This window comes from Gadus macrocephalus, chromosome 6, assembly GCF_031168955.1.
Source record: "Gadus macrocephalus chromosome 6, ASM3116895v1".
NCBI classification, from domain to species: domain Eukaryota; kingdom Metazoa; phylum Chordata; class Actinopteri; order Gadiformes; family Gadidae; genus Gadus; species Gadus macrocephalus.
Genome location: NC_082387.1, coordinates 25,719,243 through 25,747,122, shown reverse-complemented (window position 1 = coordinate 25,747,122; position 27,880 = coordinate 25,719,243). Strand labels below are relative to the sequence as shown.

Sequence of the window (27,880 nt, the reverse complement as noted above, 5' to 3'; positions counted from 1 at the left end):
AATGACGCCCGCCAGGAATGTCCCGACATCGAAAATGAAAGTAAGATGTAGAGTAGCGTAGCTCAGGAGACGGTCAGCAGCATTCCTCCATAGAGCCATCGTTCAGTCAGTATTTCTACACAACAAGTGAAATACAAACTAACATGCACTAGCGCTTAACAAGTTTAGCTTCTGGAAATTTCAAAGATATCACATCATCAACTCGAAACTATCCTGGTCCCATGAAGCAATGCAGACGACAGCGTACAGCCTACTGTATTGATGTGTGTGAGTGTACAGTATCAGTAGCCCTATACAGTAGGCCTATAATAGGGAATGGATCCCGTCGGTCAGACTTCTTCATGGCACAGCCGGACCCCTTTAGGGGCCCCTGGACACTCCTAATCTTCCACATCTTACAAAACCATTTTCGATTATGTTGAAATGTATTTTGGCAAGATATATCATTAATTAGTTGAAGGTCTTCCCAATGCAGTCACACATTGTTGATAAGAGGCTTTATAAAATAGATTCATACGCCAACGGTTTCAGGGTAGAGCAGAGTTCCTCACGTGTTTGACAAGTTATCCAACAATGACGGCCACCAGGAATGTTCAGACTTCACAAAATGAAAGTGAAATATCGAATAGCAATGCTCAGGAGATGCAAAAACACCCTGACCCCCTGATCTAACAGATCAATAGGGGCAAAACCCCTATTGCCCCCATCTCTGGAACTCCGCCCCTTCCTGCTCACAACCACCCCTCCCTCTCCTGCTTCCTCCCCAGTTCTGGGTTTCTGGACCGGTCCTTCCTGTCTTTTGTTCTGAAGCGTGTTCTAACCGACACCCTCGGCCAATCAGAGCCCTGATCCAGGCCTTCAGCCCCGCCCAGCTCCTCCTCCTCCTCCTGATCATCCTGGGTGTTGAGCTGAAGGTGCTCCATGCTGGCCCTCAGCTGGGCCTCAGGCTCCCCAGCTCTCCTGTTGGCCCCGGGGTCTGGCTGGGTCACTGCTCCCAGGAGCCTCCTGTACAGTCTCCTGAACTGGTCGCCCTGTACGATGTCCTCTGGCTCCCTCTCCTGGAGCTGCTTCTGCCGCCGGTGCACCAGCCTGCCCTGGTACAACCTGGACCAACCCGTCTGGGATTAATGAAGCACTGTCTTATCTTAAAACTACATTCTGTTGACCCAACACTCAACCTTCTCTGTCACAAATCTATATCGGTAACAATGTCTATTTTATCACCGTTAAATATCCCAATCTTGCTAAGTTACTTATTTAATGTTTTTATTTAATGTTTTACTGTCTGCACAGGTGTTTTTGACAGGGTGTTACTATAGTAACAGAACAAGGGCTGCCCAGATGATTGTATACTGGCTAGGTGACTTGTGTAACTATGAAAACAGTTCTTGCCAGGTGATGGAGAGTGCTGTCTGGGTGATGGTGTTGCTATGGAAACAGTACTGTCTGGGTGTCTCACCAGGCGAAGTGGGGTTTGGGGAGGGGCTTGCAGAGTAGCAGGTTTAGCTGGGAGGCGTCCTTCAGGCTGGCCTGCCATTGGTTGAAGCTGTGAGCCACAACAAAATATGGAGGCTCAGTGATGTTGTTGGTATCCCCTTGCCAGCCTACTCACACACACACACACACACACACACACACACACACACACACACAGGTGGTGAGTGTTTGTTTGTTTAGTTTTTTGCTGAGCACCACATGTGCTACCTACCTGTTGTCCCTCCTGACCGTCGGTTCACTTCTCCTTGGACCATGACCATCAGCAGAGCTTTGAGGAGCGTCGGCTCAGGGCTGGCCCTCCTCAGCCAGTAGCGGGTCACAGCCACTGGGAGGCGCAGGTGAGCCGGAACTCCCTCCAGCGCCTCTTCCTCCACACTTAGCGTCTCCAGACACACCTGCAGCCTCACAGCGCGGTCTGCCTGGAAGTGGGAATTGAGCACACACACCAAGATCTCCACTTGTAGAGGGTTTGCCTCAGACAATTCCTTTTATAGGATCAACACATGCTGTTATTTACATAATGCACATAATACATAATGATTTATGAGACTTGCAGCATGCATAGACCTACTACCCTCCCGCTTGGAGAATTTAAATGTGGAAGACAGTCAACCAGGTTTAGATGTGTGCCAAGCTATCTCAAGGGGGGTTTCAACGGTCTCAGATACACATGCCTGCTCCAATGGAGGGAGGGACACATATTTTGGTGGAAAAAGTTGTCTAGGGAATTAAAGCATATCACTTGAAAACGTAATACAATTATATTCAAATCCCCCCTGATAAAATGTAACAGTCAATGAAACTAAATTATAGTAGTATTCAGTTGAAGTATTCATTGAATTTAGACTGGTGTTGCTGCTATGATCAATCTATTATCCATCTTTGCTCCATCTATTGTCCATCTAATGTCCATCCATCTTCCATCCATCATCCATCGAATGAGTCGGTAGGCCTACCCGGGGCAGAGAGTCCAGCCTCAGCGTCTGAGCGGCTCCTTGGACCAGCGGTCGCACCTTGACACTGGCGAGCTCCAGACCGTCCCGGTCCCGCTCCTCCACCTCGCCCTCCTGGCCCAGCAGCAGCCCGTACAACACCCGCCGGATGGACCGCGAGGTGAGGTTAGAGCTCTGTAGGTTGCTGCGCTCCACCTGGGTCGGCAATATCTTCCTCTTGTGCACCAACAGGTCCAGGATGTCAGCCCCCAGCTCTCCTTTGGCCAGGGGCGCACGGACCCAGTCGGGGACGCAGCTCAACATCTCAGCGGGCAGCGACGGTGCGGTCCCCTCACTGAAGAACCCCCGCAGAGAGGAGCTGGGGAGCCGGTACTCCAGCATGGACTTCTGCACCCCCGTCTGCACCTGCGTCCGTGCCTGTTGACTCATGTTGGGCATTAGATCCATTGCTGCTGTCAAGGTGTCTTCTGTCGTCTGGAAGCCTCTCATCCACCTCAGGAGTCTCTCCAGGCGGGCGGTCTGAGACAACTCTGTCTGTCTTCCTGCAAGAACATTATGGTCCCAGTTTATTTCTTTGAGGTTGACGTAGTCGTTCCCTGCCAACGATGCGAAGACGGGCAGCAGCTGGCGGTCGATGTTGAAGAAGGTGCAGAAGCTGGACGTGGTGTATCGCCTGCAGGGGATGTACCTCCTGGCCCCACTTGTTTTAACTGAGTCCCACTGGAAGTGATGCAGTGGTAGAACCCCCTCTGGAAGGTCAAAGATGAAGAAGTCAGTGTCTCCAGACAGCAACGGGCAGGACCACTCTTTGGCCAGGGCAGCCAGCTGGCCGTCAGCCTCTCCGAAGCACTTGACCAGTGATACCTCCATATCGCTCAGCGTCTGTTCGAACACCGACAAGATGAAGTTGGGAAGGATGTCCCTCCTCCTGCCCGTCAGAGCGGCGCACTGGGCCCTCCGGACCTTCCCTCTGGCCCGGTCCATCCTGGTGTCCAGCCTGATGTCACTGGCGCCCGAGCCTCCGTCCATCACCACGTACGGTTTGATCCCACAGTCACCTAGAGCCTTGAAGAGAGCCTGGACCTGGACCTGGAAGGCCAGGTACTCCCCGCCGTGGTTCTGGTCCAGGTTGGACGTGAAATACAGCCAGTAGGCCAGGTTATTGCCGTCCACTAGTAGCTTGCTGTCCCTGAAGTGGATGTCCTGGTAGATCTGGCTGTAGTCCTCCAGCAGCGAGCACAAGCCCTTCACCCCCATGGTGACTGACAGGTCTAGCTCTAACTTCACCTGTCTATGGTGACTGGACTAACCCAGAGAGGATTCCAGCTCCTTTATACACCAACACACCAAAACACACAAACACATGCAAAGACCCGCACTGGTTGTGGCTCCTCAGTTTTCTATAAGTTTCGCTTCTGGACATATCAAAGATATCACATCATCAACCCCATATCCTGGTCCCATGAAGCAATTCAGACGAAAGCGTATAGCCTACTGTACTGATGTGTGTGAGCGTACAGTATCAGTAGCCCTACACAGTGGGCCTATATTAGGGAATGGATCCCGTTGTTCAGACTTCTTCATGGTACGGCCGGACCCCTTCAGGGGCCCCTGGACACTCCTAAACTCAGTTCACCTATATATGGTGACTGGATACGTTCTAACTTCTATGGTGACTGGACTCACCCAGAGAGGATCCCTGCTCCTTCATGGCTGGTTCAGACTACACAATTCTCAGATATTCCTCCACGCTTTTAACATGTCACACTATGCGATGAAATCAGGCACACAGAACCACGAAATCAGGCTACGTCTCGGGAGAAGACTGGCCACACTACAAGATTCGAGGGTGCGATGCTCTTTACTTTGTATTGTTCATTTAACTTGCAACGCGTAGCAACGCAGCAACAACGCAGCCAAGCAACAGAGCGTCAATAACAATGGATCCAGAGTACCTAGCATTAGGCATTATGAAGCATTGCATTTCATCGTTCTTTGGTTGCACGAAGAGGGGAGCTCTGCATCTCGGTGCTACATACCGAGCTGTTGGTAATGTTTCATGAACATAATCCCAAAAGCTATAGCAATAGGCTAGTTTACAGTTTACGCTATCTTATTTGCTCGTGAAATATGTAGCCTACGCCCGTGAAGAGAACTGGGTTTAAAAAACGGTAGTAGGCTGTAGCACCTAACTATGTGGTTAGGCACGCCTAACCACTCCTGCGCGGCAGGAGTGCCTCTACGTAGATGATTTCCCGGAAATGTGAACCAGTGAATCCCAAACGTTGTCCCGAGTGTTAAGCGCTCTGCACAGCCACCCCAGACTGTCAGCAGGGAATACTTCGAAATGCATGTACGTCATTATTTGACACTTTAGTATGGTTAAACATGACTAACAATCATTATAACAACGTTTATAGGTCATAAAAGTCGAAAAAGCATAATAGGTCCCCTTTAAGCACTATCACACGAGAGGGAGTGCTGTAGTACTGAATATCAGCATGGCTGTCATTTGGTCGTAGGTACGAGGCCGTAGGCCGAGTGCCGAAGATAATCACCGCCAAAACATTTCCCAGCAACTATGGGAAATGTTAGGAAATTCATAATTTAACGCTTTGAATATTTACCAACCTAGGCCTATTGAATTAAACTTTCCAAATAAAGTATTGCCTCAACCCCCTCCATAAGCAGCCCAACCCACACTGCCAACACTCATACAAGACCCAATACAACGCAGGAGACTGGTGGGAAGGGGTTCCGTGAGTGTCTAAGGAGGAGCGTGGAGGACTTTCAACTTTCCCTTCTGGGGAAAGTTTTGCCTCTCATCAGAAAGAGTGACACATAAATGAGAAGGGCCATCAGTGCCAGACAGAGATTGTCATCCTCATATTCCCTGCGACTGCTAGGCCTAAATGGAATGGTTTTGAACAGAATGATATGTTATTAAATCGGATTATTTATACACAGATTTGTTTTGCCTTCTTATCTGAGTCTTTCAGGTCACTGAGCATCCAGTACAGGATTGGCAGGTCTAGTGTTGGCGAGATTGTAATGGAGACCTGTGAAGCATTGTACATTGTCTTGGACGCATATCACATGAAGGTAGTGAAATATCCTTTGTTTGTTTGACATCACAACAAAATTTGTGGCATAATTTCCATGAGCATTGCGGAGCAATGCAGTTATTACCATTATGATGTATTAAGCCAGTACTGCAATCTAAAATATTTGTCATAAATACCTCTATTGGGTATTTGTCACAAGTAAATAAAGTAATAAATGATATTTGCCTCTGGCTACAAATATTTCCGAACGAATCAACTATTTCTGTATTGTTTATGTTTCCGACACCCACAACTGAGTCGGAATAGCGAGAGATGGCAAGAGGATTTAAAGCGAAATGCCTATTTCCTCATTGATTAGGTGCCATTGATGGGAAACACATCTATATTCAGCCCCCATGCTAACTCAGGAAGTTTGTTTAATAATTATAAAGGCAGGTTCTCCATTGTGCTTATGACAGTTGTAGATGCCAACTACAAACTCATCTTTGCCATTGGCACTCAGGGCCGAATGTCGGATGCAAGTCTGTTTGGACACACTGATCTCCGCAGTGCCATGGACAGAGACGTGTTACATTTTCCCCGCCCTGAGCCACTTCCCGATACTTATTTAATCATGCCCTATATGTTTGCTGGCGATGAAGCCTCCCCTCTCGGTTCCGACCTTATCAAGCCTAACCCCACAGAAACCTAGATGATGGACAGCGAATTTTCAATGACGGATTACCGAGAGCAAGGCGAACTGTGGAAAATGGGTTTGGTATTTTGGCGAATAGATTCTCTCTCTCCATCTTCCTGTCCCTTGAAGGCTATTGTTTTTTGCTCTGGGCTCTGGACTCCTGGACAGTGGAGGTCGAGTTTCCCTCCTGTGTTTGACCGCAGGACAATGCACAAAGATGGTGGGAATAGCAGCTGCTCTCTCGCCCTTTTTGGTCTTGACTTACTGGTCTGCCTCAAAATGTCCTGGAGAGTGACTTCACTTTAGTTATTTTGAATGAATCGAACATTAAGCTTCCCAATGGTGTGTTCTTTGTTTGTGTTTGATTAAGGTACCCTCAGATGTTTTTGTCATTGTAATCTTTGATTAGTCAGATTGCTCCTGCCTGTTTGAGCCAATGGTTTGGTTCTCCTCCCTGCGTCGGCGGGGAGGAGAACATCTGTACTCCTTTCTCTGAGCGATTGGAGCCTCCTCATGCAGCTCAGGAAACCGTGGTGGAGACTTTAGGACAACACGGAGGAAAGAGCGGACAAGCTGCTGACATGTTCTGAGTTTATTGATTTATATCATGAATTGCATTAAATAAGTGAATAGTAAAAATATTATGTGTATATATATATATGTGTGGTATATGTATTTATGTATATTCATATGCGCATATATATTTATATGTATACATACATATATATGCATACATATATATGTCTGTACAGTATATATATATGTATATGTTGCATTGAAAGAACGATCAGCAGATCAATTTAAGATCGATATTAATCAAAAAATCCAAGCTTAATATTGTGAAGCAACATCTTATTCTAATCTTATACTGTTCTCAACTCTCCTTTTTATTCCTTCCTAGGTTCTTATTGAAGATGCAAAACCAAAATGATATGATGAACCGGGTTTATAACTGTTGCTGCTTAATATAATATATGACTGTAACGCGATACCCCAACACTGTGCCCCATCAGCCCCCCCCTGCTCACTCCCACCCCTCCCTCTACTGCTTCCTCCTCCTGCTTTTAACCTCCACCCAAGGCCCATCCGAGCCCTGATCCAGGCCTGCAGCCCCGCCCAGCTCCTCCTCCTCCTCCTCTTCCTCCTCATCCTGGGTGTTGAGGTGAAGGTGCTCCATGCTGGCCCTCAGCTGGGCCTCAGGCCCCCCAGCTCTCCTGTTGGCCCCGGGGTCTGGCTGGGTCACTGCTCCCAGGAGCCTCCTGTACAGTCTCCTGAACCGGGGGTCATGAAGTATCTCCTCCGGCACCCTCTCCTGGAGCTGCTTCTGCCACCGGTGCACCAGCCTGCCCTGGTGCAACCTGGACCAACCCGTCTGGGATTAATGAAGCACTTATCTTATCTTAAAACTACATTCTGTTGACCCCAGCCTCAACTTAATCCGTCACAAATATTTATACGTTAACATTTCTCAGTATTTCACTGTAAAAATATCAATCTTGTGATGTTTTCCTGCTATTTAAAGTTACTTCTGATTTTATATGATGGTCTCACTATGGAAACAGTAATGGCTAGTAATGGTTTTGCTATGCAAACAGTACTGACTGATGGTGTTACTATCGCATCAGTACTGTCTGGGTGATGGTGTTGCTATCGAAGCAGTACTGTCCAGGTGATGGTGTTGCTATGGAAGCAGTACTGTCCAGGTGATGGTGTTGCTATGGAGACAGTACTGTCTGGGTGTCTCACCAGGCGTAGTGGGGTTCAGGGAGGGGCTTGCAGAGCAGCAGGTTGAGCTGGGAGGCGTCCTTCAGGCAGGCCTGCCATTGGTTGAAGCTGTGAGCAACGACACCGTCCAGAGGCTGAGGGTTGTGGCTGGTGACCCCCTGCCAGCCTACACACACACACACACACACACAACCACACACAAACACACAGACGCACACGCACATACACACACGGGTGCTGAGTGTTTGTTTGTTTCGTTTTTTTGCTAAGCACCATATGTGCTACCTACCTGTTGCCCCTCCTGTCAGTCGGGTCAGTTCTCCTTGGACCATGACCATCAGCAGAGCTTTGAGGAGCGTCGGCTCAGGGCTGGCCCTCCTCAGCCAGTAGCAGGTCACAGCCACTGGGAGGCGCAGGTGAGCCGGAACTCCCTCCAGCGTCTCTTCCTCCACGCCCAGCGTCTCCAGATACACCTGCAGCCTCACAGTGGGGTCTGCCTGGGAAGTGGTAGCAAACAACATGTTTTTAGATTGCTTTGCATTCGATGGCTCCCTCTATAGGTTGAACACTCCTATTGTCATTGTCTGACAGTCCTACCTGATTGAACGTTGATGGGACACACCTGTCCTCTGCTTATTGAAACAGAATTGAATGGGTGTTTAGGGAGCCTGCTAGTCTGGTTCTAACGTCTGTCTTGCAGGGAAGCCAGCAGCCTTTCCCATAATGAAAAACCTCAAAGCCTTGTTTGAAGATGTGTTCAGGGGGTTTGTATCTCCTTTCAAGGGCTGCTGTCTCTTATCCCTGAATCTGTTTTGATATCATCAGTTAAAGTGAGGGGTTGGAATGAACTGTGTTGATTGAACACGAAAGATAGTTGTTGACAATATGGGGGTATTTATCCCTAACGCTAATTAACATATCTTCATGTTTGTGAATGTCTTGGTTTAGCCTAGCCCTAGCTCTGCCCGTTTTTTGGTTTGGAGCTGACTAGGCCTATGCTGGCCGCCTGATGTCCATCTTTTATACCTCTCTCCTCCATTTATTATCCCTATTTTGTCCATCTATTATCCTATTTGTTAACTGGCTAAAGGAGACGGTAGACTTACCTGGGGCAGAGTGGCCAGTGTCAGCTGCTGAGCGGCTCCTTGGACCAACGGTTGTACCTCCAGTTCGACCCGGTCCACTTCCCTCACCGCGCCTTGCCCCAGGCCCAGCAGCAGCCCGTACAGCACCTGCCGGATGGGCTGCGAGGTGAGGTTGGAGCTCTGTAGGTCACTGAGCTCCGCCTGGATCCCCACAATCATCCTCCTATCGACCAGCACGTTCAACACGTCACCGCTCAGCTCTCCTCTGGCCAGGGGCGCCCGGACCCAGTCGGGGACGCAGCTCAGCATCTCAGTGGGCAGCGGCGGAATGGTTCCCTCGCTGAAGAACCCCCGCAGAGAGGAGCTGGGGAGCCGGTACTCCAGCATGGACTTCTGCACCTCTGTCTGAGCCTCCGTCTTAGCCTGTTGACTCATGTCGGGTATGAGTGCCATCGCTGCTGTCAAGGTGTCTTCTGTCGTCTGGTCTGTCCTGGCTCCGAGCCAGCTCAGGAGCCCCTCCAGGCGGTGCCCAGGGTGGTCCGCTGGAAGGAATTGGATCCATTTAATTTCTCTGAGGTTGACATCGTCGTTCTCGGCCAACGAGGCAAAGACGGGCAGGAGCTGGGGGTCGATGTTGAAGAAGGTGCAGAAGCTGAACGTGGTGTATCGCTTGCAGGGGATGAAACAACCGCCCAAATCCATTTCCACCCCATCCCAACGGAAGTGTTTCAGTGGTAGAACCCCCTCTGGAAGGTTGTAGATGCAGAAGTCAGTGTCTGTGGACAGCACCGGGCAGCACCACTCTCTGGCCAGGGCAGCCAGCTGGCCGTCGGTCTCTCCGAAGCACCTGACCAGCGGCACCTTCAATTCGTTCAGCGTCTGTTCGAACACTGACAGGGTAAAGGGGGGAAGGATGTCCTCCCTCTTGCCCATCAGAGCGATTTCATGGGCCCTCCGCAGAAATTCTCTGTTCCTTTCCAGGATATTCTTTAATTTATTGTCGCTTTTGCTCGAGCCTCCATCCATCACCACGTAAGGTTTGATTCCACAGTTGTGCAGATTCGTGAAGAAATCCTGGACCAGAGCTCGGAAGGCCAGGTACTCCCCACCGTGGCTCAGGTCCAAGAAAAACCTAAAGTAGAGATGGTAGGCCAGGTTGCTGCCGTCCACCACTAGCTTGCTGTCCCTGAAGGGGTAGTCCTTGTAGATCTGTTTTTTTCTTTGGTTTAGATCCTCCAGCAGCCACGACAAGCCCGTCACCCCCATGGTGACTGATTGGTCAAGTTCTAACTTCACCTATCGATGGTGACTGGACTAACACAGAGAGGATTCCATCTCTTTTATACACCAACACACACGCACACAAACACATGCACTGGGAGTGGCTCCTCAGTTCTCTATAAGTTTCGCTTCTGGACATTTCAATGGTATCACATCATCAACCCCATTTCCTTGTCCCATGAAGCAATGCAGCAGAAAGCGTGTAGCCTACTGTACTGATGTGTGTGAGTGTACAGTATCAGTAGTCCTATACAGTGGGCCTATACTAGGGAATGAATCCCGTCGGTCAGACTTCTTCATGGCATGGCCGGACCCCTTCAGGGGACCCTGGACACTCCTAAGCTCAGAGCATGCCCCCCCCCCAACACACAAACTTTACCCATTCCCTAGTCTGGCTGAACGGAAATGGACAGCGTCTATAGCGCTAGAGTCAGATTACACCGCTACTCCTCCCCTTCCTGTTGCTGGCTTTCCCGTATTGTGCTCCCCCTCAAGGTCACCGCTGCTGCTTCCCGGGCTTAGCCCCGCCCTAGACGATTGTGATTGGTTTAAAGAAATAAAAACAGGCCAGCCCTGTTTCCCCCCCGATTGACGGCTCTAAATAGCGTGGTTCCAGACCATTCTACTTGCTGTAGTTTGGTGGTTGGCTTTGCGAGACTACCCATTCCCAAACCCTTTGAAAATCAGATTGTGACTGTAAATAGTCATTTCATTAATTTACATCTAAGAAATAACTTTCATATTATGTTGAAATGTATTTTGGCAAGACATATCATCAAATAGTCATAGGCCACTCAGTCACGCATTGTGGTTGAGACGCTGTATGAAAAGATCAATACGCCAACGTTTAATGACTGTTCAGGGTAGGTCACGCATTTGACAAGTTTTAGAGGGAGCAGCATTCCTCCATAGAGTCATCGATCTGTCGGTATTCCTACACAATAGGCTAATTATAACTAGCCTACACCAGCCCTTACTAATCGTATAATGACTGTTCAGGGTAGGTCACGCTTTTGACAAGTTTTACAGCAATGACGCCCGCCAGGAACGTCCCAACGTGAAATATGTGAAATGTAGCGTGGCATAGCTCAGGGTTGGGCAGCAGCATTCCTCCATAGAGCCATCGTTCGGTCAGGATTTCTACACAATAGGTGAATTACAAACTAGCCTACACTAGGCAATGACTGATTTTTGGCGTACAAATGGTCTGTAACAGCCAACGGTTTGTTCCATTCTTGTCTTACATGGGTTTTAGAAGATTACAGCAAGTAAAGATGTAGCTTTCCTGGCCAAAGCTGCCTGTAAGTTTTCTAAATTTTGTTGCTATTCTCATACATTCTCTCAATGTGTGGTTTCATAAGACATGCACTTTGGCAGGACCCTCAACAAGGTTCTTGAAACTATGCCGTCCCCTGCTGAAAGTTATAATTGTCTTTCTCTAAACCACAACTCTGGCTTTGGTGTCATACCATCATTCCCTTTACGGTATACCCAGAGCCATTTAGAGAGAGAGTTGCGACATCTCCATCACCCCAATGGACCTTGTTTTAACAGCCATCGTCTCTCCATAGTTCCCGTCTCTCTCAGTCTCCCCCTCTTACTCTGCCTTTCTGTCTCTCAGTCTCCCCCTCTTTCTCTCTTGTCTGTTTGTCTCTTTCAGTCTCCCCCTCTTTCTCTTTGTCTGGCTGTCTCTCTCAGTCTCCCCCTCTTTCTCTCTGTCCGTCTCTCTCAGTCTTCCCTTCTTACTCTGCCTTTCTGTCTCTCAGTCTCCTCCTCTTTCACTCTGTTTCTTTCAGTCTCCCCCTCTTTCTCTCTGCCTGTCTGTCTCTCTCAGTCTCCCCCTCTTACTCTGTCTTTCTGTCTCTCTCAGTCTCTCCGTCTGTCTGTCTGTCTCTATCAGTCTTCCCCTCTTTCTCTCTGTCTGTCTTTCCCTTCAGTTCAATCTAGTTGTTCTCCAGGCAGTGTTGTGTGTGAACTAGTTCATTGGACAAGTTAATTTTTCTTTGAACTTTGAACTGAATTTAACATATTTTTAACTAAAGAACTTCAACTTGAACATGTTCAGATTTTGTGACATTCGGAATTGATGCTAAGGTCCAGATGACATGTTTATTAAATGGTGTTACTGCCTTAGTTGTTATGAATGAAAAAGGTGTGCAAATAATATTCACAACAATTTTAGATGGTAGTGATCGGCAGCTGATAATGGAAAGAAAAGCACAGAAATATTCATTCCCAGTTTTTCTTTGGTTTCTAAAATAAATTGTAAAATCTAAAGAAGTTTGTCTGATGGTCTGTCTTCATGTGCATCTGTCTGTCCGATGGACTACCAGACTGTTTTATGGTGTTAATGTTTTATAAAGTGCATCTGTCTGTCTGACGGTCTACCCGACTGCCCCTCAGCCTGTCTGATCGTCTGTCCTAATATGCATCTGTCTGTCTGAAGTCTACCTGACTGTCTTATGGGTTCATCGTCTTTAAGAGCATCTGTCTATCTTTTGGTCTTTCGGGTGGTCTGTCTGTCTCTCTGTCTGTCTGATGCTCTGTCTCTGTGGTTAATGGGCAGCAGACACATTAGGACCAGTGCTTGTAATAACGCTGTTTAGAAGAATGGCGTTAGGTAACGCCGTTATATTCAGTCTGTAAATGCGGTGCGTTACTATGAATTGATTGAATAAAGAGCGTAATCCGAATGCACCCCTGGTTCCAAACACAAACTGCTAAGTGAGAAGACCGGGCAGGTTAACTACGAGATAAGCTGGCATTTTCTGTAGTATTCGGCAGATGTTCCACAGCCTTTGCAACTAAGCAAAGTAAAATTCAGTTGGAAGTACATCAGGGCCTTGAATGGTCAGTTCAACCATTTAACACGTTAAGGCCAAGTGAAAACTGCTACGAAAAATCCTAATTTTTACAGTAACGCAAATAGTTACTTTCCCTGGTAACTAGTTACTTTTATTATAGCACAAAAACACATGCACTGGGAGTGGCTCCTCAGTTCTCTATAAGTTTCGCTTCTGGACATTTCAATGGTATCACATCATCAACCCCATTTCCTTGTCCCATGAAGCAATGCAGCAGAAAGCGTGTAGCCTACTGTACTGATGTGTGTGAGTGTACAGTATCAGTAGTCCTATACAGTGGGCCTATACTAGGGAATGAATCCCGTCGGTCAGACTTCTTCATGGCATGGCCGGACCCCTTCAGGGGACCCTGGACACTCCTAAGCTCAGAGCATGCCCCCCCCCCAACACACAAACTTTACCCATTCCCTAGTCTGGCTGAACGGAAATGGACAGCGTCTATAGCGCTAGAGTCAGATTACACCGCTACTCCTCCCCTTCCTGTTGCTGGCTTTCCCGTATTGTGCTCCCCCTCAAGGTCACCGCTGCTGCTTCCCGGGCTTAGCCCCGCCCTAGACGATTGTGATTGGTTTAAAGAAATAAAAACAGGCCAGCCCTGTTTCCCCCCCGATTGACGGCTCTAAATAGCGTGGTTCCAGACCATTCTACTTGCTGTAGTTTGGTGGTTGGCTTTGCGAGACTACCCATTCCCAAACCCTTTGAAAATCAGATTGTGACTGTAAATAGTCATTTCATTAATTTACATCTAAGAAATAACTTTCATATTATGTTGAAATGTATTTTGGCAAGACATATCATCAAATAGTCATAGGCCACTCAGTCACGCATTGTGGTTGAGACGCTGTATGAAAAGATCAATACGCCAACGTTTAATGACTGTTCAGGGTAGGTCACGCATTTGACAAGTTTTAGAGGGAGCAGCATTCCTCCATAGAGTCATCGATCTGTCGGTATTCCTACACAATAGGCTAATTATAACTAGCCTACACCAGCCCTTACTAATCGTATAATGACTGTTCAGGGTAGGTCACGCTTTTGACAAGTTTTACAGCAATGACGCCCGCCAGGAACGACCCAACGTGAAATATGTGAAATGTAGCGTGGCATAGCTCAGGGTTGGGCAGCAGCATTCCTCCATAGAGCCATCGTTCGGTCAGGATTTCTACACAATAGGTGAATTACAAACTAGCCTACACTAGGCAATGACTGATTTTTGGCGTACAAATGGTCTGTAACAGCCAACGGTTTGTTCCATTCTTGTCTTACATGGGTTTTAGAAGATTACAGCAAGTAAAGATGTAGCTTTCCTGGCCAAAGCTGCCTGTAAGTTTTCTAAATTTTGTTGCTATTCTCATACATTCTCTAAATGTGTGGTTTCATAAGACATGCACTTTGGTAGGACCCTCAACAAGGTTCTTGAAACTATGCCGTCCCCTGCTGAAAGTTATAATTGTCTTTCTCTAAACCACAACTCTGGCTTTGGTGTCATACCATCATTCCCTTTACGGTATACCCAGAGCCATTTAGAGAGAGAGTTGCGACATCTCCATCACCCCAATGGACCTTGTTTTAACAGCCATCGTCTCTCCATAGTTCCCGTCTCTCTCAGTCTCCCCCTCTTACTCTGCCTTTCTGTCTCTCAGTCTCCCCCTCTTTCTCTCTTGTCTGTTTGTCTCTTTCAGTCTCCCCCTCTTTCTCTTTGTCTGGCTGTCTCTCTCAGTCTCCCCCTCTTTCTCTCTGTCCGTCTCTCTCAGTCTTCCCTTCTTACTCTGCCTTTCTGTCTCTCAGTCTCCTCCTCTTTCACTCTGTTTCTTTCAGTCTCCCCCTCTTTCTCTCTGCCTGTCTGTCTCTCTCAGTCTCCCCCTCTTACTCTGTCTTTCTGTCTCTCTCAGTCTCTCCGTCTGTCTGTCTGTCTCTATCAGTCTCCCCCTCTTTCTCTCTGTCTGTCTTTCCCTTCAGTTCAATCTAGTTGTTCTCCAGGCAGTGTTGTGTGTGAACTAGTTCATTGGACAAGTTAATTTTTCTTTGAACTTTGAACTGAATTTAACATATTTTTAACTAAAGAACTTCAACTTGAACAAGTTCAGATTTTGTGACATTCGGAATTGATGCTAAGGTCCAGATGACATGTTTATTAAATGGTGTTACTGCCTTAGTTGTTATGAATGAAAAAGGTGTGCAAATAATATTCACAACAATTTTAGATGGTAGTGATCGGCAGCTGATAATGGAAAGAAAAGCACAGAAATATTCATTCCCAGTTTTTCTTTGGTTTCTAAAATAAATTGTAAAATCTAAAGAAGTTTGTCTGATGGTCTGTCTTCATGTGCATCTGTCTGTCCGATGGACTACCAGACTGTTTTATGGTGTTAATGTTTTATAAAGTGCATCTGTCTGTCTGACGGTCTACCCGACTGCCCCTCAGCCTGTCTGATCGTCTGTCCTAATATGCATCTGTCTGTCTGAAGTCTACCTGACTGTCTTATGGGTTCATCGTCTTTAAGAGCATCTGTCTATCTTTTGGTCTTTCGGGTGGTCTGTCTGTCTCTCTGTCTGTCTGATGCTCTGTCTCTGTGGTTAATGGGCAGCAGACACATTAGGACCAGTGCTTGTAATAACGCTGTTTAGAAGAATGGCGTTAGGTAACGCCGTTATATTCAGTCTGTAAATGCGGTGCGTTACTATGAATTGATTGAATAAAGAGCGTAATCCGAATGCACCCCTGGTTCCAAACACAAACTGCTAAGTGAGAAGACCGGGCAGGTTAACTACGAGATAAGCTGGCATTTTCTGTAGTATTCGGCAGATGTTCCACAGCCTTTGCAACTAAGCAAAGTAAAATTCAGTTGGAAGTACATCAGGGCCTTGAATGGTCAGTTCAACCATTTAACACATTAAGGCCAAGTGAAAACTGCTACGAAAAATCCTAATTTTTACAGTAACGCAAATAGTTACTTTCCCTGGTAACTAGTTACTTTTATTATAGAGTAATTCAGTTACTAACTCAGTTACTTTTTGGAATAAGTAGTGAGTAACTATAACAAATTACTTTTTTAAAGTAACGTTCCAAAAACTGGTGAGGACACAAGTGGTGTTGATGAGTTTTATTTCAAAAGAGAAGAGACGCCCATCATGACACAGCAGTACAAAACACAGCACGTCACGACTGCCCCGGGGCCCTCCAGGGCCTCCCTCTGCCTACGCACCTCAGAACGCACCACGACACTCGACCCACTCGTATATTTAGAGTTTTCTACCACATGACTAAAACTAGGGAGTAAAACCTTCGGCCGGACCCTTCCTCTAGCGAACACACGGCCACAGGAACCGTCCGCTGATCGCCGCGCTAGAGCCCACCGCCCCACGCCACAGGAACCGTCCGCTGATCGCCGCGCTAGAGCCCACCGCCCCACGCCACAGGAACCGTCCGCTGATCGCCGCGCTAGAGCCCACCGCCCCACGCCACAGGAACCGTCCGCTGATCGCCGCGCTAGAGCCCACCGCCCCACGCCCCACGCCACAGGAACCGTCCGCTGATCGCCGCGCTAGAGCCCACCGTCCCACGCCACAGGAACCGTCCGCTGATCGCCGCGCTAGAGCCCACCGCCCCACGCCACAGGAACCGTCCGCTGATCGCCGCGCTAGAGCCCACCGCCCCACGCCACAGGAACCGTCCGCTGATCGCCGCGCTAGAGCCCACCGCCCCACGCCGCAGGTGACCGGCGATGGCTCCTGTCCGCTCCGTGCCTCGGTAAGACTATCAACAATTAGCGTAGCGTTTCACCTAGCGTAGCATCAACGGACGTAGCTGCCGGGTCAAGCCTTGATCCAGACGAGGGTACTGTTGATGATGATGATGATGATGAGTAGGGATGGGAATCGAGAACCGGTTCTTGTTCAGAACCGGTTCCGAGTCAACCGATTCCTTGGAATCATTAGCAAGCCTGCTTAACGATTCCGCTTATCGGTTCCGGTCGCGGCAAATGCGTCGTGACGTCACACACACGCTGCTTTGATTTGGTTCAGAACGCAGCAAACATGTCGCCGCCGAGGAAGAATCGCATTGTGCGTTCACACCAAACACGACGGGGCGACAAGATCCCATACAAAGTGAACGTAGAGACGCGTATAAGTGTGAATCTTTCGCGGGAGAAAACCGGCGACAAGTTTTTGTCGTGATGACAGCCAATCAGCGTTCAACAGCGTGATAACTGAGTGACATGTTAAACGTAACAGCCAATCAGCGTTCAGCCGTCAAACTCAGTGCAGTGAAGTCCGGGGTGAACTGCGGCATGGAGTAGAAAGTTATTGTTGCAGTTTGCGACTCCCGGAGCTCTATATATAATAGTATATGATATATTATAATTGTATATATAATATCACGGCCAACAGCTCTGTCGTCTCCGGATGGCCGTAGCGTGGGGAGCTCTCATAGGGATTGGGCTTCTCAGGGTTTGTTTACCGGCATTGCTATGGTTTCCGGTCTTGTGTGTTCCAACGGTTTATCAGGTAGGCCCATCTAATAAATCTCTGTCTAATCAATGCTTCATTTTGTTTATGTCAGTTTAATTTTGTTACAAGTTGAATGCAAATGAGCACTGTTAGCATTCCAAAAGGCACAAGCTCTTACTTGGCTGTTTTCAGTCTGTGTTTTTAGTTTTATGGCACGTAAGGCATTTGGGCTTGAAAAGCCAAACATATTTTTTCGTCTAGACCAATTGATTTGAAAATGTACAATTTCCTAATGCTAGAAGCACTTTTGATCAGATATTAAAGAGATTCAATGCAAACAAACACATTTATACTTATTTTCTCACCCAATGAGAATCGATAAGAGAATCGATAAGGAATCGGATCGATAAGCAGAATCGGAATCGGAATCGGAATCGTGAAATTCTTATCAATTCCCATCCCTAATGATGAGGGATGCCTTGGAAACCAATAGTCAGTGATATCATTCCACAACCGGTTTAAATGGTTGAACCTTTAACCCTCATTAGTCATCAGTCCAGAGAGAGAATGTCTGTCTACAGGTTACGATGCATAGACTGACCACATAGACCACCTATACATGCCTTCTACAGAGCACCTGGAGGTATGTTATGATCCCCACAACGTCATGAGGTCACTCATCCCAGCCACCTCAGTCTTCAGGAGTTGGATACATTTCCTTTTTCTTTTAGGGGATTTTGCTGACTCTTTTATTCAAAGGGACTTACAACCGTTCCTACACACATACACACACTGACGGCCGAGTCAACCACGCAGGGCGACAGCCAGCTCGTCAGGAGCAGAGAGGGGGATGTGTCTTGCTCAGGGACACCTCGAAACTCAGCGAGGAGGAGCCGGGTGTTGGAGCTGGGATGGGTGGGTTCTTAGTTATCAATGCCTCGTTTTATATGTTAAGACCCTTATTATGCTACCAAAGAAGTGTCGGGCTACTTCTAAGACTTTAAGTGGTTTAAAATAACTATTTCGTTTTTACCATAACACGTGCCCCCATCGTTTCAAGTTTATAGCGTTTTGGTAGAATGGCTAAAAACAGGCATGCGTAAGAATGCGTATACATGCGCCTTTTTGCTCCCAAACGAACATCCCAACTCGTTATCATCCTAAACGTATCCCAGATCCATTTTACACCGGATTTGTCCTTTAATAGCAGTCCTGGTGTCTGATCAAATGCATTTTTTTATTAATTTAAACTTACTAGAAAGTTATTTTGAGCCATTTTAAATATGGTTATTTGAGGTTGTTTGCTAATAGGACATTTATGACGGTACTTTCATGTCCACAACTCTGTGAGTGAGTGAGTGAGTGAGTGAACGAGTAGCCTAGAGTATGTGTGTGTGAGGTGAAGGGGTACATAGATTATGATTAGATTATTTTACATTTTAAATTGTTGTATGTTGTATTGCAATAAATCCAAAAAAGAATATGTTGACCAAGAAGGTACTTGACTGAGTCTTTATTGAATCAGAGGGAAGTGGTTTGACATTTACAGTCATGGTTATCATTGCAATAAACCTGCATTAGAATTATGTTTCTATCAAGATAACCTAAATCTATTGATGGCTTATTTTGTAGGACTAAATGTGTCCACATTCCCACAAAACTCACTAGTAGACGTAATTTGAGGGGTCTTTTTTTCAACATTTTCTATGGGGGAGCAAACCCCCTTAGAATTGCTTTTTGAGAATGTAAGTACGGACTACACAGACTGTAGATCGTGATCACACAGAGAAACGGTCCACAATTCACAAATGAAGACCCAGACATCCAAAAAGGCAGCTACATCTCTGATGTGCCTCCCACCACGTGTAAGCTAGTGTAGAGAACAAAACACATTTGGCGAAGTCCGGAATTTTAAGTTTTGAATACTATTTATGGCCCCCCGCCTGGAACCTCAGGCCACCCCTTTGCCACCTCAGGAAAAAACCTCTAAATCTGCCACTGTATTTTTGCATAACATATCATTAAAGTCAATGGCCACACTGTCACCCATTGTGGTTGAGAGGCTGTATGAATAGTTTTATACCAGTGGCGCCTGCTGGTCTTTCAATGAGGGGAAGCTCATTTTCGGCATACATCATACAAATTGCAAATTATTTATACGTAAACTCTGCTCTCTGTTCCTTTTCACAGAAATGCGCCGTGACCCTGTCATACCCTCTGTCTTTTGTAGTGACTGTGCCATTGTCCTCTCAATGGCCAGCAGAGCTAGACTGCTTGAACGGCCTTGGCCAATGTGTTACAGGTGTAGGTCTTCAGCCGCTTTAAACAGGAGAAGGTGCTTTCTAAACCTGATGTATTTCAAATTGTTGCCATTAATGAGAACAGTTTGTAAAGCTGAGGCGTTGCACTGTCCAACTCCATTTCTTTAAGGAACAACAAGAAATCACACAGCTTTCCCCTGTCACCCTGCAAGTCCTGATCTGAATACAGGACTGGAAGTTCAGACCTGAGGCTCCCTGAAGCAAAGTGATGATCCACTACCAAAACGATATTAGATGGAGGGAAATTCCCAAAAAGAAATGTGTGAATTCTGTTAAACTGAAACAAGGAATTGTGTGAATAAGTGTATGGAATGTACGATGAAAATTGTCCAGCAATATCGCCAAGCAAATATCAAGAAATAGGTTGCACTGCAGTTTGTCCTTCGACTCGCTTGCAAAATCCGTGTTCGGACTGAGAACTTAAGAGAGCTCCGGCGACGTTTGACTGTTCAAAATCGCTGTCAATCAAACGTCAACTCAGTCTTTCGCAGACCCTTGAATCATCACGGAGAAGGCCAGCTTCCAGCCCACCCACCCACTCCTCCATAGAGTACCTACTAAAGTGAAAATGTCACGTTGTCCTCAACCGGATTTTCAGTTCTAAACAACCGAACAAGAGGTGGCGTTTTCAATTGCTTCCATCGTGTTGTTTCTTCCAAAATGAAAATAAATCAATTTCAGGAGGTGAAAATCACTACCAATTGAAACATCTCATGGTGTTCATGTATTCCCCTGGGGTATTAGAAGGAAAAGTTTGCGTTTTTATAAAAGTTTTTATGAAGACATTTGCGAGAACGGAAATATTTCTCAATATTACTTGCATCATGTTCAAAGCTAGAAATAAACTGCTGCCAGGTAACATTCAAAAACTTTTTTTTGACAGAGAGGGGGGTTACAATTTGAGGGAACTGTTAAACTTTAAGACACTGGCTGTACGCATGACTTTAAAATGTCATTGCATCTCAATTGGGGGTGTGAAACTGTGGAATGGGATGAGCAAGGAGCTAAAGCAATGTCCAAACATGATCCAGTTTAAAAAAAGGTTCAAAGCAATGATTTTCAAAAGGTACAGGGATGAGGGACAGAAGTAAGAAGGAAAATAAAAAATAAAAAATAATAATAATATATATGAAATAATATATCAAATATAGTATAAAGAGAGATTATGAGGAATACAGGAAGTATATATTGAATAAATATTAATTATTGAACTGTGGAAAAGGGGTAGGATTAAATAAGTGTTACACTTCTTCCTACTCCTTTTCAGACATATCAATTGAATGCATGTTATTTTTTTTTCTTTAGTGAAATAATTGGCACATCGCTTTTGTTTATTGTAGTGTCATGCTTTTTATTTTGTTTGGTGTTATTTGCGATGTTTGATTTGTATTTTGATACGTCTGAAATAAATGAAATCTATCAATCAATCAATCAATCATTGGTATAGCAAACTCGCAAATCAATTTCCTAAAAAATCTTTCCTTTTCTATAAAACGTTTGTGTGGCATGGGATTTCCCCTCGTTAATTTGTTTTGTGTAGAACCAAAAATCGGTTGCTATGGAAGCCTGACGTCACACTGTAGTACTCTATTCCCCCAGAGAAGCTGAGCGTCCGTGGGAGGGACATAATCGCAGCATTATCCAATGACCGTCGACTTTCGACATTAAAAAAAGCTGTTCAATGCAGCCCCATTGAAGTGTTCAGGGGTAGGTCACGCATTTTACAAGTTTTACAACAATGACGCCCGCCAGGAATGTCCCGACATCGAAAATGAAAGTAAGATGTAGAGTAGCGTAGCTCAGGAGACGGTCAGCAGCATTCCTCCATAGAGCCATCGTTCAGTCAGTATTTCTACACAACAAGTGAAATACAAACTAACATGCACTAGCGCTTAACAAGTTTAGCTTCTGGAAATTTCAAAGATATCACATCATCAACTCGAAACTATCCTGGTCCCATGAAGCAATGCAGACGACAGCGTACAGCCTACTGTATTGATGTGTGTGAGTGTACAGTATCAGTAGCCCTATACAGTAGGCCTATAATAGGGAATGGATCCCGTCGGTCAGACTTCTTCATGGCACAGCCGGACCCCTTCAGCGGCCCCTGGACACTCCTAATCTTCCACATCTTACAAAACCATTTTCGATTATGTTGAAATGTATTTTGGCAAGATATATCATTAATTAGTTGAAGGTCTTCCCAATGCAGTCACACACATGAAGTTAAATATCGAATAGCAATGCTCAGGAGATGCAAAAACACCCTGACCCCCTGATCTAACAGATCAATAGGGGCAAAACCCCTATTGCCCCCATCTCTGGAACTCCGCCCCTTCCTGCTCACAACCACCCCTCCCTCTCCTGCTTCCTCCCCAGTTCTGGGTTTCTGGACCGGTCCTTCCTGTCTTTTGTTCTGAAGCGTGTTCTAACCGACACCCTCGGCCAATCAGAGCCCTGATCCAGGCCTTCAGCCCCGCCCAGCTCCTCCTCCTCCTCCTGATCATCCTGGGTGTTGAGCTGAAGGTGCTCCATGCTGGCCCTCAGCTGGGCCTCAGGCCCCCCAGCTCTCCTGTTGGCCCCGGGGTCTGGCTGGGTCACTGCTCCCAGGAGCCTCCTGTACAGTCTCCTGAACTGGTCGCCCTGTACGATGTCCTCTGGCTCCCTCTCCTGGAGCTGCTTCTGCCGCCGGTGCACCAGCCTGCCCTGGTACAACCTGGACCAACCCGTCTGGGATTAATGAAGCACTGTCTTATCTTACCACTACATTCTGTTGACCCAACACTCAACCTTCTCTGTCACAAATCTATATCGGTAACAATGTCTATTTTATCACCGTTAAATATCCCAATCTTGCTAAGTTACTTATTTAATGTTTTTATTTAATGTTTTACTGTCTGCACAGGTGTTTTTGACAGGGTGTTACTATAGTAACAGAACAAGGGCTGCCCAGATGATTGTATACTGGCTAGGTGACTTGTGTAACTATGAAAACAGTTCTTGCCAGGTGATGGAGAGTGCTGTCTGGGTGATGGTGTTGCTATGGAAACAGTACTGTCTGGGTGTCTCACCAGGCGAAGTGGGGTTTGGGGAGGGGCTTGCAGAGTAGCAGGTTTAGCTGGGAGGCGTCCTTCAGGCTGGCCTGCCATTGGTTGAAGCTGTGAGCCACAACAAAATATGGAGGCTCAGTGATGTTGTTGGTATCCCCTTGCCAGCCTACTCACACACACACACACACACACACACACACACACACACACACACACACACACACACACACACACACACACACACACACACACACACACACACAGGTGGTGAGTGTTTGTTTGTTTAGTTTTTTGCTGAGCACCACATGTGCTACCTACCTGTTGTCCCTCCTGACCGTCGGTTCACTTCTCCTTGGACCATGACCATCAGCAGAGCTTTGAGGAGCGTCGGCTCAGGGCTGGCCCTCCTCAGCCAGTAGCGGGTCACAGCCACTGGGAGGCGCAGGTGAGCCGGAACTCCCTCCAGCGCCTCTTCCTCCACACTTAGCGTCTCCAGACACACCTGCAGCCTCACAGCGCGGTCTGCCTGGAAGTGGGAATTGAGCACACACACCAAGATCTCCACTTGTAGAGGGTTTGCCTCAGACAATTCCTTTTATAGGATCAACACATGCTGTTATTTACATAATGCACATAATACATAATGATTTATGAGACTTGCAGCATGCATAGACCTACTACCCTCCCGCTTGGAGAATTTAAATGCTCTCAATGTGGAAGACAGTCAACCAGGTTTAGATGTGTGCCAAGCTATCTCAAGGGGGGTTTCAACGGTATCAGATACACATGCCTGCTCCAATGGAGGGAGGGACACATATTTTGGTGGAAAAAGTTGTCTAGGGAATTAAAGCATATCACTTGAAAACGTAATACAATTATATTCAAATCCCCCCTGATAAAATGTAACAGTCAATGAAACTAAATTATAGTAGTATTCAGTTGAAGTATTCATTGAATTTAGACTGGTGTTGCTGCTATGATCAATCTATTATCCATCTTTGCTCCATCTATTGTCCATCTAATGTCCATCCATCTTCCATCCATCATCCATCGAATGAGTCGGTAGGCCTACCCGGGGCAGAGAGTCCAGCCTCAGCGTCTGAGCGGCTCCTTGGACCAGCGGTCGCACCTTGACACTGGCGAGCTCCAGACCGTCCCGGTCCCGCTCCTCCACCTCGCCCTCCTGGCCCAGCAGCAGCCCGTACAACACCCGCCGGATGGACCGCGAGGTGAGGTTAGAGCTCTGTAGGTTGCTGCGCTCCACCTGGGTCGGCAATATCTTCCTCTTGTGCACCAACAGGTCCAGGATGTCAGCCCCCAGCTCTCCTTTGGCCAGGGGCGCACGGACCCAGTCGGGGACGCAGCTCAACATCTCAGCGGGCAGCGACGGTGCGGTCCCCTCACTGAAGAACCCCCGCAGAGAGGAGCTGGGGAGCCGGTACTCCAGCATGGACTTCTGCACCCCCGTCTGCACCTGCGTCCGTGCCTGTTGACTCATGTTGGGCATTAGATCCATTGCTGCTGTCAAGGTGTCTTCTGTCGTCTGGAAGCCTCTCATCCACCTCAGGAGTCTCTCCAGGCGGGCGGTCTGAGACAACTCTGTCTGTCTTCCTGCAAGAACATTATGGTCCCAGTTTATTTCTTTGAGGTTGACGTAGTCGTTCCCTGCCAACGATGCGAAGACGGGCAGCAGCTGGCGGTCGATGTTGAAGAAGGTGCAGAAGCTGGACGTGGTGTATCGCCTGCAGGGGATGTACCTCCTGGCCCCACTTGTTTTAACTGAGTCCCACTGGAAGTGATGCAGTGGTAGAACCCCCTCTGGAAGGTCAAAGATGAAGAAGTCAGTGTCTCCAGACAGCAACGGGCAGGACCACTCTTTGGCCAGGGCAGCCAGCTGGCCGTCAGCCTCTCCGAAGCACTTGACCAGTGATACCTCCATATCGCTCAGCGTCTGTTCGAACACCGACAAGATGAAGTTGGGAAGGATGTCCCTCCTCCTGCCCGTCAGAGCGGCGCACTGGGCCCTCCGGACCTTCCCTCTGGCCCGGTCCATCCTGGTGTCCAGCCTGATGTCACTGGCGCCCGAGCCTCCGTCCATCACCACGTACGGTTTGATCCCACAGTCACCTAGAGCCTTGAAGAGAGCCTGGACCTGGACCTGGAAGGCCAGGTACTCCCCGCCGTGGTTCTGGTCCAGGTTGGACGTGAAATACAGCCAGTAGGCCAGGTTATTGCCGTCCACTAGTAGCTTGCTGTCCCTGAAGTGGATGTCCTGGTAGATCTGGCTGTAGTCCTCCAGCAGCGAGCACAAGCCCTTCACCCCCATGGTGACTGACAGGTCTAGCTCTAACTTCACCTGTCTATGGTGACTGGACTAACCCAGAGAGGATTCCAGCTCCTTTATACACCAACACACCCACACACAAACACATGCAAAGACCCGCACTGGTTGTGGCTCCTCAGTTTTCTATAAGTTTCGCTTCTGGACATATCAAAGATATCACATCATCAACCCCATATCCTGGTCCCATGAAGCAATTCAGACGAAAGCGTATAGCCTACTGTACTGATGTGTGTGAGCGTACAGTATCAGTAGCCCTACACAGTGGGCCTATATTAGGGAATGGATCCCGTTGTTCAGACTTCTTCATGGTACGGCCGGACCCCTTCAGGGGCCCCTGGACACTCCTAAACTCAGTTCACCTATATATGGTGACTGGATACGTTCTAACTTCTATGGTGACTGGACTCACCCAGAGAGGATCCCTGCTCCTTCATGGCTGGTTCAGACTACACAATTCTCAGATATTCCTCCACGCTTTTAACATGTCACACTATGCGATGAAATCAGGCACACAGAACCACGAAATCAGGCTACGTCTCGGGAGAAGACTGGCCACACTACAAGATTCGAGGGTGCGATGCTCTTTACTTTGTATTGTTCATTTAACTTGCAACGCGTAGCAACGCAGCAACAACGCAGCCAAGCAACAGAGCGTCAATAACAATGGATCCAGACTACCTAGCATTAGGCATTATGAAGCATTGCATTTCATCGTTCTTTGGTTGCACGAAGAGGGGAGCTCTGCATCTCGGTGCTACATACCGAGCTGTTGGTAATGTTTCATGAACATAATCCCAAAAGCTATAGCAATAGGCTAGTTTACAGTTTACGCTATCTTATTTGCTCGTGAAATATGTAGCCTACGCCCGTGAAGAGAACTGGGTTTAAAAAACGGTAGTAGGCTGTAGCACCTAACTATGTGGTTAGGCACGCCTAACCACTCCTGCGCGGCAGGAGTGCCTCTACGTAGATGATTTCCCGGAAATGTGAACAAGTGAATCCCAAACGTTGTCCCGAGTGTTAAGCGCTCTGCACAGCCACCCCAGACTGTCAGCAGGGAATACTTCGAAATGCATGTACGTCATTATTTGACACTTTAGTATGGTTAAACATGACTAACAATCATTATAACAACGTTTATAGGTCATAAAAGTCGAAAAAGCATAATAGGTCCCCTTTAAGCACTATCACACGAGAGGGAGTGCTGTAGTACTGAATATCAGCATGGCTGTCATTTGGTCGTAGGTACGAGGCCGTAGGCCGAGTGCCGAAGATAATCACCGCCAAAACATTTCCCAGCAACTATGGGAAATGTTAGGAAATTCATAATTTAACGCTTTGAATATTTACCAACCTAGGCCTATTGAATTAAACTTTCCAAATAAAGTATTGCCTCAACCCCCTCCATAAGCAGCCCAACCCACACTGCCAACACTCATACAAGACCCAATACAACGCAGGAGACTGGTGGGAAGGGGTTCCGTGAGTGTCTAAGGAGGAGCGTGGAGGACTTTCAACTTTCCCTTCTGGGGAAAGTTTTGCCTCTCATCAGAAAGAGTGACACATAAATGAGAAGGGCCATCAGTGCCAGACAGAGATTGTCATCCTCATATTCCCTGCGACTGCTAGGCCTAAATGGAATGGTTTTGAACAGAATGATATGTTATTAAATCGGATTATTTATACACAGATTTGTTTTGCCTTCTTATCTGAGTCTTTCAGGTCACTGAGCATCCAGTACAGGATTGGCAGGTCTAGTGTTGGCGAGATTGTAATGGAGACCTGTGAAGCATTGTACATTGTCTTGGACGCATATCACATGAAGGTAGTGAAATATCCTTTGTTTGTTTGACATCACAACAAAATTTGTGGCATAATTTCCATGAGCATTGCGGAGCAATGCAGTTATTACCATTATGATGTATTAAGCCAGTACTGCAATCTAAAATATTTGTCATAAATACCTCTATTGGGTATTTGTCACAAGTAAATAAAGTAATAAATGATATTTGCCTCTGGCTACAAATATTTCCGAACGAATCAACTATTTCTGTATTGTTTATGTTTCCGACACCCACAACTGAGTCGGAATAGCGAGAGATGGCAAGAGGATTTAAAGCGAAATGCCTATTTCCTCATTGATTAGGTGCCATTGATGGGAAACACATCTATATTCAGCCCCCATGCTAACTCAGGAAGTTTGTTTAATAATTATAAAGGCAGGTTCTCCATTGTGCTTATGACAGTTGTAGATGCCAACTACAAACTCATCTTTGCCATTGGCACTCAGGGCCGAATGTCGGATGCAAGTCTGTTTGGACACACTGATCTCCGCAGTGCCATGGACAGAGACGTGTTACATTTTCCCCGCCCTGAGCCACTTCCCGATACTTATTTAATCATGCCCTATATGTTTGCTGGCGATGAAGCCTGCCCTCTCTGTTCCGACCTTATCAAGCCTAACCCCACAGAAACCTAGATGATGGACAGTGAATTTTCAATGACGGATTATCGAGAGCAAGGCGAACTGTGGTAAATGGGTTTGGTATTTTGGCGAATAGATTCTC

General features: G+C 47.0%; 3 protein-coding genes across 4 annotated transcripts in view; all 3 read right to left on the bottom strand.

Moving 5' to 3' along the window:
* LOC132458860 (protein asteroid homolog 1-like) overlaps window positions 1–4,657 on the bottom strand; it is a 46,635-nt gene extending 41,978 nt beyond the window's left edge. Inside the window, exons 1-2 of the transcript XR_009525972.1 lie at window positions 2,454–4,657; window positions 1,615–1,916 (exon numbers count right to left, since the gene is read on the bottom strand). The gene's annotated coding sequence lies outside the window, so the exon portion shown is untranslated. The remainder of the gene's footprint in view (window positions 1–1,614; window positions 1,917–2,453) is intronic.
* LOC132458852 (protein asteroid homolog 1-like) lies at window positions 683–25,929 on the bottom strand. Of its 2 annotated transcripts, none has more exons than XM_060053190.1 (4): window positions 24,042–25,929; window positions 23,288–23,495; window positions 7,938–8,082; window positions 683–1,104 (listed from the first exon to the last, which is right to left on the bottom strand). In XM_060053190.1, exons 1-4 carry the CDS (start codon window positions 25,293–25,295, stop codon window positions 732–734), a joined length of 1,980 nt encoding a protein of 659 aa, XP_059909173.1. In that variant the 5' UTR covers window positions 25,296–25,929; the 3' UTR covers window positions 683–731. The 2 variants fall into 2 exon arrangements, with proteins under 2 accessions (XP_059909173.1, XP_059909172.1); XM_060053189.1 differs by lacking the exon at window positions 23,288–23,495 and adding an exon at window positions 8,206–8,413 and having other exon boundaries at window positions 693–1,104; window positions 24,042–25,912.
* On the bottom strand, window positions 8,435–11,322 carry LOC132458877 (protein asteroid homolog 1-like). Its single transcript, XM_060053245.1, has one exon. It carries the CDS (start codon window positions 10,265–10,267, stop codon window positions 8,993–8,995), a length of 1,275 nt encoding a protein of 424 aa, XP_059909228.1. The 5' UTR covers window positions 10,268–11,322; the 3' UTR covers window positions 8,435–8,992.
* Window positions 25,930–27,880: the final 1,951 nt, after the last annotated feature.

Coding starts and splice junctions, on each gene's coding strand:
- LOC132458852 (XM_060053190.1), bottom strand. CDS start 25,295: ATGGGGGTGAAGGGCTTGTGCTCGCTGCTGGAGGACTACAGCCAGATC. Junction 23,496..24,041: donor GGCTGGACTCTCTGCCCCGG/GTAGGCCTACCG, acceptor TCCCACTTCCAG/GCAGACCGCGCTGTGAGGCT. Junction 1,105..7,937: donor CCTGAACCCCACTACGCCTG/GTGAGACACCCA, acceptor GGGTTGGTCCAG/GTTGTACCAGGGCAGGCTGG.
- LOC132458877 (XM_060053245.1), bottom strand. CDS start 10,267: ATGGGGGTGACGGGCTTGTCGTGGCTGCTGGAGGATCTAAACCAAAGA.